General features: G+C 36.9%; 1 protein-coding gene across 1 annotated transcript in view; it reads left to right on the top strand.

The window, feature by feature from the left end:
• The window catches only part of SLC26A3 (solute carrier family 26 member 3), a 37195-nt gene that overhangs the window by 13107 nt on the left and 2948 nt on the right, over positions 1-21140 (top strand). The window contains exons 12-17 of the mRNA XM_020984449.2: positions 8661-8767; positions 10779-10848; positions 10949-11041; positions 14706-14801; positions 16214-16447; positions 19690-19744. Of these exons, the coding sequence (XP_020840108.1) occupies positions 8661-8767; positions 10779-10848; positions 10949-11041; positions 14706-14801; positions 16214-16447; positions 19690-19744 (655 nt within the window). The remainder of the gene's footprint in view (positions 1-8660; positions 8768-10778; positions 10849-10948; positions 11042-14705; positions 14802-16213; positions 16448-19689; positions 19745-21140) is intronic.

The raw sequence follows: 21140 nt of genomic DNA on the forward strand, positions 1-21140 counted from the left end.
TTTATGTTGTGCATATAAAATACAGGACAGGATTTATAATTTAAAGGGATTCTTGGTTTGTTACATTAATTTGCTAGCTATCTTTAGGTCATAAACGTTCATACATCTGGGTACCTGAGGTTTGTATTTAATTATGGAGGAGGGGTCATATGTCAATCTGGAAATCAGTCACATGAAACCCTTTTTTTATCCACTAGACACATAACTAGTTAAAAATATTTGAAAGACTGGTGTATGGAAGAGGGATTATAATTATTCTACATGTTATAGTTTTGTAGGCACATACTAGGACCAACATTGTTTGGGTTTTGATGGCTCAGAGTGAGTGTAAATAGCAATTGTTTCTGTTCTGGTTAGAAACCCTGAGGGTCTTCCCCTTCCAGTTTAATTTTTTTTTTTTTGAGTAGTCAAACTAGGCTGTCTTTTGCCTCATTTCTTACCTAGCCCTAAATCACTGAATGGGTGTTGCTTCAGACAAACTGAGACCTGGGAAAGACCTTAGCTTACAAAGGGCAAGGTCTCCCACTGCATCTGGGGGTCATTTCCAGTCTTCCTGACGTATGTCTTGCCACTGGACTTAGATGACCCTAGAGGAAAGAGTGAGGCTGATAATTTTGCACAGCCCTGCCTCACTTAAACCCAATTTACTTGCAAGTGAAGACATCACCCTCCTGATGTCATTGGTCCTCTTCAAGAATGAAGGACAAAAAACTAGGACCAAGGAATGGAAGTTACAGTCAGATTTCAGATCAATGTAAGACAAAACTTTGTAGCAATTAGAGTTGTCTAAAAAAAAGTGGAATGGGTTATTTTATGAAGTAATGAGTTTCAGAGACTGTTTGAATACTTGCCATGTGTGTTTCACATAGGATTTATATATCAGACAAGGGTTGCAGAGCTTGAAATAGCAATTTTTAAATATAATATTTATTTCATTAAACATTTCCTAATTACATGTAAAAAAAAATTTAGCATTCGTTTTTTAAAATTTTGAGTTCCAATTTCTCTCCCTCTCCCTCCTTGGGAAGGCAAGCAATTTGATATCAAATATACATGTGAAGTTATGAAAAACATATTTCCATATTAGCCACACTGCAAAAATAAACACACACCCAAAAAAGGAGAAAAATAATGAATGTAAAAAAATTATGCTTTGATCTGAATTCAGAATTGATCAGTCCTCTCTCTGGAAATGGATAGCATTTTTCATCATGGAAACTTTGGAACTGTCTTAGATCATTGTCTTGATCAGAGTAGCTAAGTCATTCACAGTTGATCATCATACAATAGTACTGTTATTATATACAATGTTCTGGTTCTGCTTATTTCACTTTGCATCAGTTCATGTAAGTCTTTCCAGGATTTTCTAAAGGCATCCTGTTCATCATTTCTTACAGCACAATGGTATTCCATTACATTCACATACCACAACTTGTTCAGCCATTTCCCAATTGAAGGGCATCCCCTGCATTTCCCATTCTGTGCCACCATAAAAAGAGCTACCTTAAATATTTTTGTACAAATAGGTCCTTTTTTCTTTTCTTTGATCTCTTTAAGATACAGATCTAGTAGTGGTATTGCAGGGTCAAAGGGTATGCACAGTTTTACAGCCCATTGGGCATAGTTCCAAATTGTTCTCCAGAATGGTTGGACTAGCTTACAACTCCACCACACTGCATCAGTGTACCTATTTTTCCACCTCCCCTATAGTATTTGTCATTTTACTTTTCTGGCATGTTAGCCAATCTGATAGGCATGAGGTGGTATCTCAGAATTGTCTTAATTTGTATTTCTCTAATCAGTGATTTAGAACATTTTTGTGACTATTAACAGATTTGATGTCTTCTTCTGAAAACTGCCTGTTCATATCCTTTGACCATTTATCAGTTGACAGATGGTTCTTATTTTGGGGGTGGAGGGGCTAGGCAATGAGATTAAGTGACTTGCCGGTCACACAGTTAGTAAGTGTCAAGTGTCTGAGGCCAGATTTGAACTCAGGTCCTCTTGACTCTAGGGCCAGTGCTCTATCCACTGCGTCACCTAGCTACCCTAGATTATTCTTATTTTTATAAATTTGTCTCAGTTCCCTATACATTTGAGAAAGTAGGCATTCATCAGAGAAACCTGCTCTAAAATTTCCCCCCAGTTTCCTATTTTCCTTCTAATTTTGGCTGTATTGGTTTTGTTTGTGCAAAAGCTCTTCAATGTCATGTAATCAAAATTATATATTTTGCTTCCCATGATACTCACTGTCTCTTGTTTGGTCATAAACTCTTCCCTTATCCATAAACATGACAGGTATTTTCATACTCCTCTAAATTATTTATGTCTAAATCATTTATTATCATAATTATGAATATTATATATTAATATGATTATCATTACAAGATATGGAATTTATATAGTTGTTTATATACTATTATAAGTTAGTATTGTTATCACCCTTTGTGTCTAAATCATTTATCCATTTTGATGTAATCTTGGTATATGGTGTGACATGATGGTCTATGTCTAGTTTCTGCCAAACTGCTTTCCAGTTTTCCTAGCAATTTTTGTGAAATGGTGAATATCCCAATTCTTGGGTTTATCAAACCTAGATTTACTTTTTTTTTTTTACTATGGTAATTACTATGGTTATTTACTACTATTATATTATGAACCTAATCTATTTCATTATTCCATCACTCTGTTTCTTGGCCAGTACTAGACTCTTCTGATGATTACTGCTTGGTAACAGAGTTTGAAATCTGGCAATGCTAGGCTGCCTGCCTTCACACTTTTTTTTCCCACTGATTTCCTTGATATTCTTGACCTTTTGTTCTTCCAGAAGAATTTTGTTACTATTTTTTCTAGCTCTATGAAATAATTTTTCATAGTTTGGTATGGCACTGAGTAAGTAAATTAACTTAAGTAGAATTATCATTTTTATCATATTGGCTTGGCCTACCTATGAACAATAAATATTTCCCTAATTGTTTAGATCTGTCTTTATTTGTGTGAAAAATGTTTTGTTATTATATTCATATGGCCCGTGGGTTTGTCTTGGGAGGTAGACTCCAAAGTATTTTATATTATCTGCAGTTATTTTAAATGAAATTTCTCTATCTCTTCCTGTTGGGTTTTGTTGATAATATATAGAGGTGTTGGTGATTTATATGAATTTGTTTTATATCCTGCAACTTTGCTAAAGTTGTTCATTGTTTCAACTAGGCTTTCAGTTGATTTTCTAGGGTTCCCTAAGTATACCATCATATCATCTACAAAGAGTGATAGTTTTGCTTCCTTACTGCCTATTTTTATTCTTTAAATTTATTTTTCTTGGGGGCAGCTAGGTGGCGCAGTGGATAGAGTACCGGCCCTGAAGTCAGGAGTACCTGAGTTCAAATGTGGCCTCAGACCAAACATTTGACAGTGTACTAGCTGTGTGACTCTGGTCAAGTCACTTAACCCCAATAGCCTAAATAAACAAACAAATAAATAAATAAATGAGTGAATAAATGAATAAATAAATAAATAAATACATACATACATAAATAAAATTATTTTTCTTGTCTTACTGCTATAGCTAGTATTTCTCGTACAATATTGAAAAATAGTGGTGATAAAGGACATCACCCCTGATCTTATTGGGAAGACTTCAAGTTTATTCTCATTACAGATAATAGTTGCTGATAGTTTCTAGTGACTACTTATTTTTAAAAAGATTCTACCTATTCCTATGCTTTCTAGTGTTTTTGATAGAAATGAGTGTTGTATTATTGTCAATGGCTTCTTCTGCATCTATCATTATAATCATGTGATTTTGTTGTTTTTGTTATTGATATGGTCAGTTATGCTGATAGTTTTCCTAATATTGAACCAGTTCTACATTCCTGGTATAAATCCCTGGTCATGTACAATCTTTGTGATATATACTAGTCTCCTTACTAGTAAAATTTTTGCATCAATATTCATTAAGCAAATTGGCCTACAGTTTTCTTTCTCTATTTTTGCTTTCCCTGGTTTAGATATTATAATATAATATTTGTGTCATAAAAGTAATTTGGTAGGACTTTTCTTTATCTAACTTTTCAAATAGTTTATATAGGTTTGGAATTCATTGTTCCTTAAATGTTTGGTAGAATTCACTTGTAAATCTATCTGATCCTGGGAATTTTGTTTTGTAGAGAACTTATTTATGGTTTGTCCAATTTCTTTTTCTAACATAGGATTATTTAAATATTCTATTTCCTCTTCTGTTAAGCTGGGCAGTTTATATTTTTGCAAATATTTATCCATTTCACTTAAATTATTAGTTTTACTGGTATATAAATGGTCAAAGTAACTCCTCATAAATGCTTTAATTTCATCTTGATTTACCTTTTTCATTTTTGATACTAGTAATTTGTTTTCTTCTTTCTTTTTTTAAATCAAATTAATCAGTGGTTTATCTACTTTATTCTTTTCCCATTACTCCAGCTTCTAGCTTTATTTATTAGGTTTTTTATTTATTAGGGGGGTTACTTTCAATTTTATGGATTTTTAGGATTTCCATTTTGGTATTAATTGGGGATTTAAGAGACAGTGAGTATCATGGGAAGCAAAATATATAATTTTGATTACATGACATTGAAGAGCTTTTGCACAAACAAAACCAATACAGCCAAAATTAGAAGGAAAATAGGAAACTGGGGGGAAATTTTAGAGCAGGTTTCTCTGATGAATGCCTACTTTCTCAAATGTATAGGGAACTGAGACAAATTTATAAAAATAAGAATAATCTAGGGTAGCTAGGTGACGCAGTGGATAGAGCACTGGCCCTAGAGTCAAGAGGACCTGAGTTCAACTCATTGATTTATTCTTTCTCTCTTTTACTGATGGATGCAATCAGAAACATAAATTTTCCCCTAAGTAGTGCTTTAGCTGCATCCCACAAATTTTGGACTGGTATCTCATTGTTATTCTCTTTAATGAAATAATTGATTGTTTCTATGATTTGTTCTTTGATCAACTCATTCTTTAGGATTAAAGTACTTAGTTTCCACTTCATTTTTAATCTATGTTTCCACAGCACTTTACTGAATGTAATTTTTATTGCATTATGGTCTGAAAAGGGTACATTTAATATATCTGCTTTTAAAAATTTGGTTGTAAAGTTTTTATGCCCTAATACATGGTCAGTTTTTGTGAAGGTGCCATTTACAGGATTTACAACATTTAAAACATTAAGTTTTTTCCACAAACTTTTCTAAGATTCAGTTTACCTCCTTAACTTCTTTCTTACTTATTTTATAATTAGATTTATCTAGTTTTCTGTGAAGAAAGTTGAATAAAACAGTTTTAACTGTCTTATTTTCTCTGGTAATTAATTTAACTTTTCCCTTAAGAATTTGGATGTTAATGCCATTTATGTTTCATACTGATATTACTTCATGTCTGTGGTTCCTTTTAGCAAGATATAGTTTCTCTGCTTATCCTTTTTATTAGGTGTTTTTTGCTCTTACTTTGTCTGAGATCATGATTGCTACCTCTGTCTTTTTTACATCAGCTTAAGCATAATAGATTCTGCTCCAGCCCCTTATTTTAACTCTGTGTTTCAAGTGTGGCTCTTGTAAACAATATATTATTAGATTCTGATTTCTAATCCATTCTGCTATCTACTTCCATTTAATGGGTGAGTTCACATTCACAATTACAATGGCTAACTCTTCATTTCTCTCCATTCTATTTTCTTCTGTTTATCCTCTCCTTATCTTGTTCCTACTCTAAAGTCTGTTTTGCTTCTGACTTCTGTTCTGCCTTCTTTTATCCACCTTCCTTTTATCATAGCCCCTCCCCCCTTTCTCTTATCCACTTCCCCTCCTACTTCCTTGTTAGGTAATGTAGATTTCTATTACCAATTGAGTGTGTATGTATATGTGTGTGTGTTTCCCTTTTTGAACTAATTTAGGCGTGAGTTTCAAGCATTGACCCCACCAACAATGTAAAAGGTCTTCCTTGCATGCCTCTTTTATGTGAAATAATTTTCACCATTCTTCATCTCCCTTCCCTCTTCTTCTGGGGCATCTGTCTTTCTCCCCTTTCCAGTTTTTTTTAACATCATCTCAACATACTTGCCTCACTCACATGCCCTCTTTCTAAGTAGAATCTTTCTAGAGGCCCTAATAATTTGGGAGTTATATAAATCATCTTCCCATATAGGAATGTAAACAGTTTAACCTTATTGAATCCTTTATGATTTATTTTTCTTGTTTATGCTTCTCTTAAGCCTTGTATTTGAAAGCCAAACTATTCATCTCTGGTCTTTTCATCAGGAATGCTTGAAAGTCTTAAAAATCCATTTTTTCCTTGAAGGATTATACTCAGTTTTGCTGGGTAGATTATTTTCAGTTGTAATCCCAGCTCTTTTGCCTTCTGGAATGTCATCTTCTAAGCCCTCTGCTGCTTTAAAGTGGTAGCTGCTAAAGCATGTGTGATCCTGACCGTGACTCCAGGGTATTTGAATGGTTTTGTTATGGCTGCTTGAAGTATTTTCTTTTTGACTTGGGAGCTCTGGAATTTGGCTACAATATTCTCAGGAGTTTTCATTTGGGAACTCTTTCAGGTGGTGATCTTTGGATTCTTTATATTTCTATTTTACCCTCTGGTTCTAAGGCAGTTTTCTTTAATAATTTCTTGAAATGTGATGTCTAGACTCTTTCTTTGATCATGGCATTTAGGTAGGACTAATAATTCTTAAAGTATCTTTCCTTTATCTATTTCCCAGGTTAGTTATGTTTCCAATGAGATATTTCACATTTTCTCCTATTTTTTTCATTATTTTTACTTTTTTTTGTTGTTTTTTTCTTGTTGTCTCATGGAGTCATTAGCTTCCAGTTGCCCATTTTTTTTAAGGAATTATTATCTTCAGTGAGCTTTTGTACCTCTTTTGCATTTGGCCAATTCTGTTTTTTAAGGTGTTATTTTCTTCATTATTTTTTGTGCCTCTTTTACCAAGCTGTTAATTGTCTTTTCATAATTTTATAATTTCTTTACCTAATTATTTCTCTACCACTATTATTTGATTTTGAAAATCATTTTTTAGCTCTTCCAGGAATTCTTATTGAGTTTGTGTCCAATTTGGATTGTTCCTTGAAGTTTTGCTTGTAGCTTTTGTGACATCATTGTCTTCTGATTTTGTCTTGTCATCCCAGCAGCTTTTTATGTTCCAGTTGTTTGTTATTGTTGTTGATTGCTTGCTTGCTTTTCCACCCTATTTCTTGATTTAGAACTTTATGTTAAAGTTGGGTTCTGTTCCCAGGGAAGGGGTGGTGGTGGTGGTGGTGGAGGCAAACGGTCTCAAGCTTCAGGCTTTTTCCACACTGTTGTTTTCATTGCTTATTCTGGGGGCTTGGAGGTTTTCAGTGCTTCCAAAATAGTGTGATCTGAGGAGAGGTGTGGTCACTGTTCTCCTGCTTTGCATTCTGTTCCTTACTAAGGAAGGGCCCCTCATCTCTTGGGATTATAATTAATACTGCTCCATTGGACACTGGTTCCCTTGCGACCAAAAATGATCCTGTTCCTCTGAGTCCTTGATACTGGTCCTCAGGACCCCTGCTCCCTTTTGACCAAAAGTGCTCCTCTCCACCCTTGAACTATGACCTAGAAGTGGATATAGGCAATGAATTTACCAAAATAACTTCTGGTCTTGTGTCTAGTGCTAGTACAGGGGTCCTCTGTAATCTCTTTCTAACCAGTTGCCAGGTCCTCTTACTGTCTCTGGTTTGAGAGCTCCTGAAGTAGCTGCTACTTCGGTCACCACCCTCAGTCCCACCACTGGTGTTTTACTCAGGTGGGCTCCAGGCCAGCCTCTGACCCCATGTCACAGATGTCTCTGATCTCCTAAGTTATCTTGGGCTGGAAGAATGTCTTACTTTGGTTGGCTCTGCCACTCCAGAATTTGATTTGAGGAGTTATTTTAAAGTTGTTTGGAAGGGAATGTTAGAACTGCTCAGCTGAGTGCTTTCTCTACTCCATCATCTTGCTCCACACTCAGTACTGAAATAGCAATTTTTGCCCCAAAGGCCAGCAGTACAAAGCACACCTTCAAATGTGTTAATGGGGAGGAGCTCCATAGACAGAGATTCCCATAAATTATGAGGCTGTAGCTTGGAAGGTCACTACCCAGAAGGGAGCAGAGACTGGCCAGGGAAGAACTTACTCAAAGTGCTAACAGGGAAAGGAAGTATCTGTGCCATCTGATAAATTCCTATTTTAATTACTTCAAGCATTGACAATGGCCTCTAAATTTCAGCATCCTTGGAGAATACCCCAGTTGCCCCATCATAATTATAGCTTTGGGGTGGAGGGAGTTGGACCAGATGAGCACTAGGATCTCTTTTACTCAGATTTTTCAAGTTTTTCTGTGATTACAGAAGTAATTTGTTCAAAATCTTATAAATAGAAGCTGTACTACCTGTAGCTATATAGTTAAAATTCTTCTTTATTGAGCATTTTATGCAAACATTCTTTCTCCCTATTAGGACAAGTAGCACAAAAACAGTGCATCTTAGCATATGGTTTAGTATTTGTTGAGCTTGACAAAATGAGAAATAATTGCATTTGTCCTCATTCCTAACACTGACTGATGGAGATTTATCACTCTTTTAATGTATGATTTGTATGTTGTTTTCTTTTGCCAGGCAATCTGGATTTTCACTTTCCTGGCTGCTGTTGTCCTGGGCCTTGGTTGGGGACTAGCAGCTGCTGTTGCATTCCAGCTCCTCACTATTGTGTTCCGGACTCAATTGTGAGTAGATACTGGGCATGCTGATCATGAACTCTTTCAGGCTTTGACTAGCCTAAATCAGAAGAGATTAATTTGTCATTTTTTTTTCATGGAGGAAGAAGGTAGAGTTTAATTGACAGAAATATCTGTAAAAATAAGATGGGCCATTACATTTTCCCTCAGGTTATCTAGAGACGATCTTTGTAGCACTAGCCTCCCTGCTCCATTTCTACTCAGACCTTTGCCACTATTTCAAAGATATTACATAAAACCTCCAAGCTCTGGTTTGCCCACCTGTAAAATAGAGATTGATTGGAGACATGAGGAGAACTGGATAGATAGTGAACCTTAGAGTCAGAAAGACCTGGGGTTCAAATTCTGTTAAAACCTACTGACTGTGTGACCCTGGGCAATTATTTAACCTCTGAGTACCCTTTGCTAAGACTATACACTTTAGAGTGGTGGCTATTTTCCTCACCAGGAGCTCCTTCCTTGGATGAATTCACAGACATGCCAACAAATCATCACAAAGATAACTGCCTTCTAGGAATGTCTAAGGCCTTGGAATGAGCCTTGTTAAAAACTAGAATAAGTTACTGAGTGAGGTTATGACTCTCATTATTGCTGAGATTTTAACAAAGAAAACTATTCTTCTCCTTGGGATTCAAATCATTCTTGCATACAACCAGGTGGTTGAATTAGAAGACTTCTCAAAGTCTTCTTTCTTTCCAGCCCTAATAGTCTATAGAAACCACTTATTATTTAGGAACTAAGTAGCTCTATTACAGAGTATGCTATCACTATCTTTAAAGTTACAAAAGAACATATCAATAATAAATGCACCTATCTGTATTTAAATATTCACATGCCTAAAATTTCTTTAATAAATATTTATTGAATGCTTCTTATTTGCAAGGTAACCATTGGAATAATAGCTTACATTTATAGATAGAAGACTTCTGACTGAATATGAGCCCCTCGAGGACAAGGACTATTCTATTTTTGTTTTTATGTTCTCAGCACCTAGCACAGTCCCTGGCACCATAGTAGGTGCTTAATAAATGCTTCCTGATTGATTGATTGATTGATTGATATAAGGCCTCAATATTTGCCAAGCACCTTCCTCACAGGGACAGCTAGGTGGAGCAATGGATAGAGTACTGGGCCTGAAATAAGGAAGACTAATCTTCATGAGTTCAAATTTGGCCTCACTTACTAGTTGTGAGACCCTAAGCAAGTCACTTAACTCTATTTGCCTCAGTTTTCTCATCCATAAAATGAGCTGGAGGAGGAAGTGGCAAATCACTCTAGTATCTTTGCCAACAAAACTTCAGTTGGGTATGAAGAGTCAGACACGACCTGATAAAACTAAACAATAACTTTCTCACAACAACCTTGGGAATTGGTCCGAGTATATCTAGACCTCTGAATAAAAGTAGAACCTTAGAGGTCCTCTGGTCCAGCCTACTCATTTTACATGAGAGGAAATTGAGGTCCAGAGAGTTACATTCTGAAGGTCTCAAAGTTAGTAAATAAAAGAGATGAGATCTGAAGCCAGGTCTTCTGACCACCAAATCTTGTGGTTCTTCCACTGCACCACAATGCTTATCAACCTCATTTTACAACTAAGAAAAAATACTGTGTTAAGCATGACAAAACTCAAAATAACAGTAATAATTGATTTTTACATAGAGCTAACATTTTGCCTCACTTGATCCTCAGAACAACCCTGTGAGATAGGTGCAAGAGGTATCATTATCTCTGTCTTATAGTTGAGGAAACTGAGGCTTAGAGAATTTAAATGATTTACCAATTAGAAAGTGTCAGAGTCAGGATCTGAGCCCTGGTTTCCCCTGACCATACCACTCTTTCTACTACACTACGTTACCTCTCTAAAGAAGTAGAAAGAGAAGAAAGACATTTCCTGTCTTCAAGGGTCATTTATAATAAGGCATAAAAAGATGTCAATTTTTACATCACAGACTTAGTTCTAATATGTCATATTATTCATTTTATGCTCATTCCTTTATAGCCCAAAATGTAGTATATTGGCCAACGTTGGAGGAAGTAACATCTATAAGAACAGAAAAGATTACCCTGAGGTAAGAACTTTTCTGTTTCGCTTGATGTATTTTTGATGTTGACTTGTGCTTAATTCCCTACAAATTATATTCAGAAAATAACTGTGTTTCTCTCACATAGGTTTATGAGCCACAGGGAGTGAAGATTTTCAAATGTCCATCTCCTATCTATTTTGCAAATATTAGTTTCTTCAAGAAAAAACTTATTGATGCTGTAAGTTTTGATGTTTTAAAAACATACTTATGTATATTTACTATTATTCTTCTAAATTCCAGGAAAAAAATTATTCTGCTTCTTAACAAAACAGATGGTAGACTCTAATACAAAGCACAGAGCTTGGTAGCTTTGTTACATCACTGTCCTCAGGGTCCATGTTGTGAGACTGCGTCATAGGCAAGAATACCTAATAAAAAGGTCTTTTCGGTTCTTCAGGGAAAAAAGTCCCCGGGATGGGGTTCATGATGGAACCATCTTATGCTGAGTTCTGTTCTATAGCAAATGGTGTTATAGTGTGATTTGTCATTCTGGATTTTGTTGCTATCTCCCTAGCCAATTCCTTATGGAACCCAGGGTAAGGAACAAGTAAGCAATCCAGAAACAATGAAGGAGTATTTGAGATTTGAATATATCTCTGCTACTGGTCATAATGACAATATATATTAAGTGACTGTCATGTGATAGGTAGGGGACTGAAGATAGGGCAGGTGGGGCTCAAACTGGAGAAGTGAAAAGAAGCACAGTGTTAACTCTAGGAATCACCACCACCATTTTGTTTTAATACTCACAGATGAACACCAGTGGGCAGCTAGGTGCCATAGTGAATAGAGTCCTGGGCCTGAAGTCAAAAAGACTCATCTTGCTGAGTTCTAATCTGGTGCCAGGCACTTCTTAGCTGTGTGACCCTGGGCAAGTCACTTCATCAGTTTCCTCATCTGTAAAATGATCTGAAGAAGGAAATGGCAAACCACTCTAGTATCTTTGCCAAACTAGTATCTAGCTTTTAACAAGCCTTGTTCCAAGGCCTTAGACATTCCTAGAAGGCAGTTATTTTTATGATGATTTGTTGGTTTGTCTGTGAATTCTAGAACTCCAAATGGAATTATGAAGAGTTGGAAGTAGCTGAAAAACAACTGAACAAACAAAACAAAAAAAAAATGAAGAACATAACTGAGTTCCTAATGCCTTTTCTAGTCTTGAAATTCTGTTTGCAACTCCTCTGGAAGTAAATAAATACTTGTTAAATGTTGACTTTTCCATTATATTATGCTTTCTCAAGAGGTGCAAAGTATACATACTATAAGCTTCAACTATAGGACAGATGGGGCTTTTCCTAGTGAGTCCCACTCAATAGAGGAACTCAGAGGTTTTTTTGTTTGGTTTTTTGGAGCAAGGCAATTGGGGTTAAGTGACTTGCCCAGGGTCACACAGCTAGTAAGTGTCAAATGTCTGGTCTGAGACAGGATTTGAACTCAGGTTCTCCTGACTCCAGGGCTGGTGCTCTATCCACTGCACCACCTAGCTGCCCCAGCACTTAGAGTTTTGGCACTATGTGCACCAGAGAAGACTGTGATAGAATCTTTGTTAGTTGTTCCTCACACACATGTCCAGTTTGACGACTTATAATACTAAATACATTATGAGAGGTAGTGCTGGGTAACGGAAAAAAAATACAGAATTTGTCAGCAAAAGACGTGGTTTCAGGAAGTAGGGTAGCATAGGGGAAAGAACAGAAGCTCTGGGTTTGAATCCTGATTCAGCTACGTATTACCTGCATGATCCTGTATGATCTTGGTCAAGTTATTTCTCTTCTCTGGGCCCCAGTTTCTTCATCTATAAAACAAAAGGATTGTACTAGATGTTCTCAAAGGATTCATCTAGGTCTAAGTCTTATAAAATCGAGGAGATCCTGCTTTGTTGTTTATTTGCTATGTGACTCTGGGCAAATCATAAAGAATTGAGAGCTGGAAGCTCTCTTTCAATTCTAGATCTCTGAGAGTCCAAACTCCTCATTTTACAAGTAAGGAACCGGAGGCTCAGACAGATTAAGAAACTTGCCCAATGTTTCCGATGTTAGAAGTAAAAGAATAGAGATTCAGACTAGATCCTCTGACCCCAAAGTCAAAGGACTTTCTATTACTACACTGTGCTTCAATCTCTCTGGGCCCACTTTTCCCATTTGTGGAAGAAAAAAAAAAAGACTGGACTTGATCTCCTATCCCGTACTAGAAGGGACCTCAGAAACATCAAGAAGCTTACCATTCTACAACTAAAGAAACTGAGGTCTAAACATGGTAAGAGATTTACCCAAAGTCCAACAGGTAAAATAGCCAGATCCCAATTAGTTCAAAACCCTAAAGTGGTCACACGTGTAAATTAGAATATTACACTCTTTGAAGTTATAATTATGTAAAATATGGTCATTAGTTCCACCCAATAGAAATAAAGCAGTGCAAATTCAGATAATGTGACTTCTTCAGGGGATTATAATTCACACTAATCATTTACCTGGCCAGCTAGGTGTGCAGTGGATAGAGTGCTGGGGCTGGAGTTAGGAAGACCTGAGTTCAAATGTGTCCTACCCTGGGTAAGTCACTCAATCCTGTTTGCCTCAGTTTCCTCATTTGTAAAATGAGCTGGAGAAAGAAATGGCAAATGACTCCAGTATCTTTACCAACAAAACCCCAAATGGGGTCATGAAGAGTCAGACACGATTGAAATGACTGAACAACACTCATTACCTATTGTATCAGAGGTGGAATTTAAACCCAAGTCCTCTCATTTCAAAGCCAGTGCTCTTTCCATTGTACCATGTTCCCTCCATAATGAACTTTAAGGTCCCTTCTTAACATTCTATGAAGAACTTTCTTAGATTCCATCTAAAACTAAGGACTATAGCCATAGACCATCAGTCAGGTGTACCAACATACCCCAGGGGAGCATTCCCATTGGCCCTTCCCCTGAGGGAGTTGGAGCAACAGTAGTAAGGATCATTTAAGTATTGAGGGAAAGGGAAAAGGAAAAGCAAAGGGTCAATGAAGACAGATGTTTATGACTATAACACTGAGAAGTTACCTGTATACAATGGTTTTGTCAATATAGGTGAGGCTATAGTTTGTTAAAAAAAATATATACATATATATATGGTATGTATGTACATACATACATGTATACACATGCATTATATATAATCATATAATGAGAAACCTAGAATAATAAAAGCCAATTATTCAATATTTCACTGATAAGTGATTTATTCCCCTCCCCAATGCCCCGCCCCCCCCATGAAGGCCCCAATCCCTTCCTATCTTAGTAGATAACTCAGTGAATTGCTATGTCCAAAATGATTTACCACCTGGTGACCTACCTTCAGGTGATGGATTTAAAATTACCAGGGCTAAGCAACACCCTTTGAAGTTTGAAGGAGATCTCTTTAGGATCAATGAATGAAAGTAGTATTTAATTTAAGTAGGATTGTAGGATTTAAAGCTAGAAGGAATCTTAGAAATTATCTTGTCCAACTCCCTCATTTTACAGATGAGGAAGGTAAATATATGGAAATCAGCACTTTGATCATTCCCCAGACTATCACTATGAATAGGTGCAAGAGAGGATTGGATGGATCAATACAGATTACTAAAGGGAAGTTCAGGTTATTGTTAGAACTAGAATACCAAGCTGGATAGACTCTTGCTGTGTCCCAGGAGAGTACCTCTAGTCTTCTTAAGAACCATTTAAAAAAAAATTTTGGAGGGGGGAAGCTCTCTTCATTACTTGTCCTTATCATTCAATCCAACTGAAATCAAAGTATTTAGAAATGAACTACATGAGGAGCACAACGTATGTTGGCAGGTATGTAATCCAGTGATATATTTTTCAGGTTGGTTTTAAGCCAGCTAGAATTTTGCGAAAGCGCAACAAAGCCCTGAAGAAAATCCGAAAGCTGGAGAAGAATGGACAATTACAAATAACACCAGTAAGTGTCTCAGTCATATTATATGTGATATATAGAGCTGTATATTTTAACTGAAATCGTTAATAGATATGTTTCCAAATTTTAGCCCCATTAATCTGCCTGTTCCCAAGTTGATACCAAAGGCAAGATTTGAACTTCCGTCTTCCTAATTTCAGCAGCTAGGTGGCACAGTGGGTACAACACTGGGTTAGAAATCAGGAAGACCCATCTTCATGAGTTTAAATCCAGCCTCAAACTCTACTAGCTGTGTGACCCTGGGCAAGTCACTTTACCCTGTTTGCCTCAGTTTCCTCATCTGTAAAATGAGCTGGGGAAGAAAATGGCAAACCACTCCAGTATCTTTGCCAAGAAAACCCCAAAATGGGGTCACAGAGAGTCAGACACAACTGAACAACAACCAGAAAACTTCCTAATTTCAAGACCAGCACACATGTTCCTTTCTTTCTCCTCAAATATCCATTGCAGAATAGCTGCAATTATTTAGTTAATACTTAATTAACAGTAGTAATAATTAATAGTTAATAATTTAATAAATTAAATAATAATGCAAAATTAATTTAAAACTGTGTTGCAGGTTATCATTTTCAAATAAGCACTCAGATTTTATTGCCAACCTAACTCAGAACCCTGTAACCTCTTACCTGTACTATTGCAATCGCTTCTATTTGGTCTCCCCTCTACCTTAGGTCTTTCTCCTCTCAAAACCACACAGCTGTCCACATGATTTTGCTAAACCCACTCCCCTACTCAATAAACTCCAGTGGCTCCCTGTTACTTCTCTTATCACATATAAACTGCTCGGTATTTAAAGCTCTTCATAACTTGAACATACACAACCTTTTCAGACTTACTACGCAGGACTCCCTATCATATACACTATTGTACATGCACACTAGCCTTTTTACTGTTACTTAAATACAATTCCCTGTCTTCTGTCTCCAAGCCTTTATACTGGCTGTCTCCCATTCCTGGGATGCCCTCCTTCCTCACCTCATCCTCTTATAATCCCTACCTTTCTTCAAAGCTCAGCCTGAGCATCACTGCCTACATGCAACTTTTCTCAGTTCCTCCCAGTTGCTCCTCTTGTCTCCCCCAAATTATCTTGCTTCTATTTTGCATATAATTTGTCAATACCCGGGGTGTGTGTGTGTGTGTGTGTGTGTGTGTGTGTGTGTGTGTGTGTGTTGTCTCCTTCCTCAAGACCATAAGCTTCTTGAAGGCAAGAACTGTTTCATTTTTGTCTTTGTATTGCCCAGTTCCTAGCCCAGCACTTGGCACTTAATAATATGGGCTTGCTGATCAACAGACTACCATTAACTTAACTAATCTTTTTTCTTGCTTCTAGATAAGGAAAACGCATAGAGTAGATGTATGTATGTATGGTATATTTATTTTGCCTTTCCACCCTGCAGAAAGGATTTATATATACTGCTGATGGCGTCCAAGACTCTGATGATGAGCTAGATAACAATCACATAGAAGAATTGGATCAGCCTATCCAGACTACAGATCTACCCTTTGCGATAGACTGGAACTCAGACCTTCCTCTCAACATCGAAGTTCCCAAAGTCAACCTCCACAGCCTCATTCTTGACTTTTCATCTGTATCATTCATTGATAATTCTTCAATGAGGGACCTTAAATCGGTAATTTAAATCTTTCTCTCCCCTTCACCTCCCTCCCTCCCACTCTATCTATCCAAGCAGTTCTGCTATAATGGGACATATATGTGTTCCCAAAAAACACCATTAAAAAATTCCACCAAAAAGAAACCAAACCACAAAGTTTGTGGGGGAAATGGGGTTAGCGGAACAACCTTCAAAAACTTCAACAATAATATATGAAAAAGACAGAAACCTAATAAAAATGGCAACATAGTTTTTTATATGTTAAATGGTTAAGAAATACATAAATATCACAATGAATTGTGACTGAGTCTGCAGCGAGGCCTGTGCCCTGGGCTGCACAAGGCCATGGCAGAAGGGTGAGGGAGAAGGAAGAGGAAGCTCAGCCCTCCTTTGCCCACATATCTCCTACTACACCAGAAGACATACAGTAAATACCACACTTTACCCTGACAAAGACCTGAATTTTGCTTGTGGAAGTGGGTGTCACAAAGGTTGTAGCTTATAAGTTATTGTGAATGTGGTACTATTGTCTATGTTTTCTTACTGCTTCTCAAAGAAGAAATCGAGCAGAAGCAAACTTGAAACTTGAGTTATGCTCAAAATGTCCCCTAATGTATTGGTTTCATTGAACGAATATGTGTTTTTGAAATACATGTTATAGCAGAACTGATTCTGTGTATGTATACACGCATATACATATATATATTTTAATATATAATAGAGCTAACTGAGCCATGGTTATAGGCTTAAACTTTGCTTCCAGGAAGGATGCTCCAAGAATTGTTTTTCTTATACTTTAAAGAGAGAACATCAAAGGATGAGAACATTAACTTTGCTTGGCAAATGAATGAACAATTCCCTTCCTTTTCCCTCTAGGGTAGCCTCTTTTTGAATGTATTTGATTTAAGAATGGGCAGCTAGGTGGCGCTAGAGTGCTGGGACTGGAGTCAGGAAGACTCATCTTCCTGAGTTCATATCTGGCCTCAGACACTTGCGACCCTGGGCAAGTCACTTAGCCCTGTTTGCCTCAGCTTCCCAATCAGTAAAATGAGCTGTAGAAAGAAATGGCAAACAACTCCAGTATCTTTGCCAAGAAAACGCTAAATGGGATCACGAAGAGTTAGACCCAACTGAACAACATAGTTTTGAGAAAAGCAAAATGGAATAGTGGCTAGAGCTGCCCTAGAAAAGTGAGGTTCCAGTCTTGCCTGTGACATATCTTGACTGTGTGACCCTGAACAAGTCACTTAACTTTTCAGTGCTCTAGTTTAGGCAATGTTCTAAGGCTAGAAGTTGGAGAAAAGTCACTAACTTGTATCAGTGAATGAAGATTCCTCACTCAGTCGTGTCTGACTCTTCATTACCCCATTTGGGGTTTTCTTGGCAAAGATACTGGAGTGGTTTGCCATTTCTTTCCCCAGGATCACACAACTAGTCAATGTCTGAGAACAGATTTGAACACAGAAAGATGAGTCTTCCCAATTCCAGGCCCAGCACTCTATCTACTGCACCACCTACCTACCCGCCCAGTAACGGCTTATGTAGGATCAAAGCCTGACATTTAATGTGACACTGGACAATCATTTCCTTTCTCTGGGCCTCAGTGTTCTTATCTCTAAAGTGAGGCTATTAATACTTATATCAGGGGCAGCTAGGTGGCGCAGCGGATAGAGCAACAGCCCTGAAATCAGGAGGGCCTGAGTTCAAATCTGGCCTCAGACCAAACACTTGACATTAGCTGTGTGACCTTAGACAAGTCACTTAACCCTAATTGCCTAAAATTTTAAAAATTTAAATTAAAATAAAATAAATACTTATACCACCTACTTCCCCAGGTTGTTGAGGGGTAGATACTTGATAACCTTTAAGAAGTTAGATAAATATGAGTGCTTCCATCATCCCTTACTTCTGGCCTGTTATCTCAGGAGTCTTCAACAAATTTACAACATGCATTTCCCCTACCCTCCAATCCCCCCAGGGAAACATCAACAAACCCCAATCCCTAGCGTTTAACTGTCATGGCCCCAGGTAAAAATATCCTAGTGATTCCTACTGTAACCAAATGTTAGTACAGGCAGAGGAGGTTTGGTGAAGCCCTGTGAAAATGTGGCTTTTTTCAGTCAGTAGTTTCTATTGTTTGAGCCTGTCATTGTGGGAAATCATCAGATTTTGAGGTTTATTTTCATAAAAGTTTTTTTTTTTACAACTGAAGAGATAACTCACATAGCCCAAATTATATCTAGGATTAAAGAAAATGTTACAAGTTCTGCCCTTTTTTCCTGGGTTTTCAACCTGTCTGTGTTTATGAGGGTCAGACCTATAAAGTGTAAATAGATTTGGATTCATTCAATTTTACCTTACACATGAGGTTAATGTTTGTTTAGGTTCATCCATGGTGACTCATAGGGTAGGGACCATGCTTTACATTTTTTGATACTTCTAACACCTAGAGCATGGTACCCTGTATCCAAGATACATTCATTGTTAGCAATGATGATACATGTAATGAATAATGCATAACCAGAATAAGAAAAAAAACCTTTTTTTTCTGTTCCAATTTAGCCCTAGTTATGCCTGGATGTATATTTTGTTGGAAATGTTGGTAACCTCTCAGCTTAAAGATCTAGGGAGTTAGAAGATACAGTTTGAGACTGGGGTAGTAATTATAGCTAACATTTATATAATACTTTAAGCTTTGCAAAAATGTATCAAAATACAATCAGAATTGTTAACTCAGATTTAGGATTTAAGGACCTCAGAGGTCATGTAGTCATTCCAACAACCTCTCATTTTAAACAAGGAAAGTGACACACCGAGAACATAAATGATTTCATTTGATAGTACTAGCTGGCTGTAATGGATAGAAATGGTGAAAATTTCATCTGCTGGTGAATGTTTTTTGTAGGTCCCTACTTGCTTTTAATTAATATACAGATCTTTGTTGAGCCTCCTATTAAAAAAAAACTTTTATTTAAAAAGAAACTTAATTGGAAATTTTTCCCATGTACTATGGCCACAAACTATTAGACACCATTTTTAGTTTCTTATAATTAAACAGGCACACTTTCTCCTATTAGCTCTTTTTTTTCTTCCCCAGCCTGGAAATTTGTCCCATGGCTATTACCTACTAATTTAGATCCACTCACTATGCAAAAGTTCTTATAGCTGTATATCTCCCAAAAGGTACAATCACCATTGTTCTCTTTAAGTTTCTGACATCAGATTGTTTCCTTAAGAAAAACATGCTTTCTGTTTCACAGATTTTGCAAGGATTTCTCAGGATCGAGGTGGATGTGTATATTGTTGGGGCTGATGGTGAGTTGTCTTTCTTCTTTTCCACACTTCATTTAATTGGTGCACTGCCTACTCTGAACACAATTCCAAAGGAACAGGTATCATCCTAATGGGAGAAAAACCAGAAGGGCCTAAATAGCAGCTGGTCCTACAAAAACCATTAAGTAAACTTTATCCTATGCTTTAAAAAAAAATAACATTAGCATAGCTTTAAAAAAAAAGGATTTCAAAGGATCATTAAGAATAAGGAAAATGTTCATGATTAACAACAGATGTGAAAGTAATTAGTGAGCTGAAAGCTTGAAATTCTTTAAAAAACATTATGTCTAATCATTATTTAGTATTTTTAAGCAGGCCTACTGCATGGGCAGAATATACAAGGACACTCCTAAGAATATGAATATAAAATTTATAACTGATTTTTTTTTCTTTTTAAGTACATAATATTCAGACATAAATTCTGAGACTTCTCAGGCCATAAAGTATGTCTTACTCCTATGAATTTTTCCTTCGGGTTGCTATAACCTCAAAATATCAACTTTAACAGCAAAGATGTTTTCTGCTGGGAAAGGTAAAGACAATAATCCTTATGTAATACCATTATAACACCCATAAATCTCAGAGCTGGTGGACCTGGTTCTTTGGGGTGAGCATTCCCTGGCATTTCCCCTTCCCAAGAGGCAGAACGTATCCCTTCTTTGGAAGGGGCAAAGATAATACTTGCCCCAGAGTGTGCTGGCCTCTAATTCCATCCTGGTATCACCATTACTACTCAACTGTAAATTCCTTGAGGACAGGGAACTAAATCTTCTTTACATTTTCTATCTCCCCAGCCAAGCATGGTGCTCTGCATGCAATAGGTGCTTATTAAATGTTTGTTAAATAAATCAGTGAATATCTTAATTGTATTTAGTGAGTCTCTAGGTACAATGATCTAGCTTGAGTCCTAATTTAGAAGGCAGAATAGACTGGCATGCAAAACAAACACTCTCTTTGCCCTTAGCACTCTGATAGAAGTCTTAAGGGGAATGCAACATCACCACAATGCTAAGTTTTCACTGTAATTAGTAACCCCTTTCCACTTGCTGCTAATTATGGGGGCATGCAACTCCCGTGCTTACAAAAACAAATCAATTGCTCCAAAGATAAGGGAGACAAGTGCTAAACAATGGATTTGCCTCCTAACATAATCATGCTCTTGAAGAAATGGGCCTACAAGGTGGGCACCTGGGATAGCTGTAGCTGTAACTGACTAAAGGTGAGGCAGCAAAGAATCCTCATGTACTATCAGGCAGGTAGACTGTGTTTTGCTTTTTCAACTAGACCAAAAATATGCCAAAAGCAAAATTCAGTGTTGAAACCATTCAACTTGCAAGGTCATCTGTACAAAAGGATATCGACTTAGTTCAGTCACCAA

This window comes from Phascolarctos cinereus, unplaced genomic scaffold (assembly GCF_003287225.1).
Source record: "Phascolarctos cinereus isolate Bilbo 61053 unplaced genomic scaffold, phaCin_HiC Scaffold_1;HRSCAF=81, whole genome shotgun sequence".
NCBI classification, from domain to species: domain Eukaryota; kingdom Metazoa; phylum Chordata; class Mammalia; order Diprotodontia; family Phascolarctidae; genus Phascolarctos; species Phascolarctos cinereus.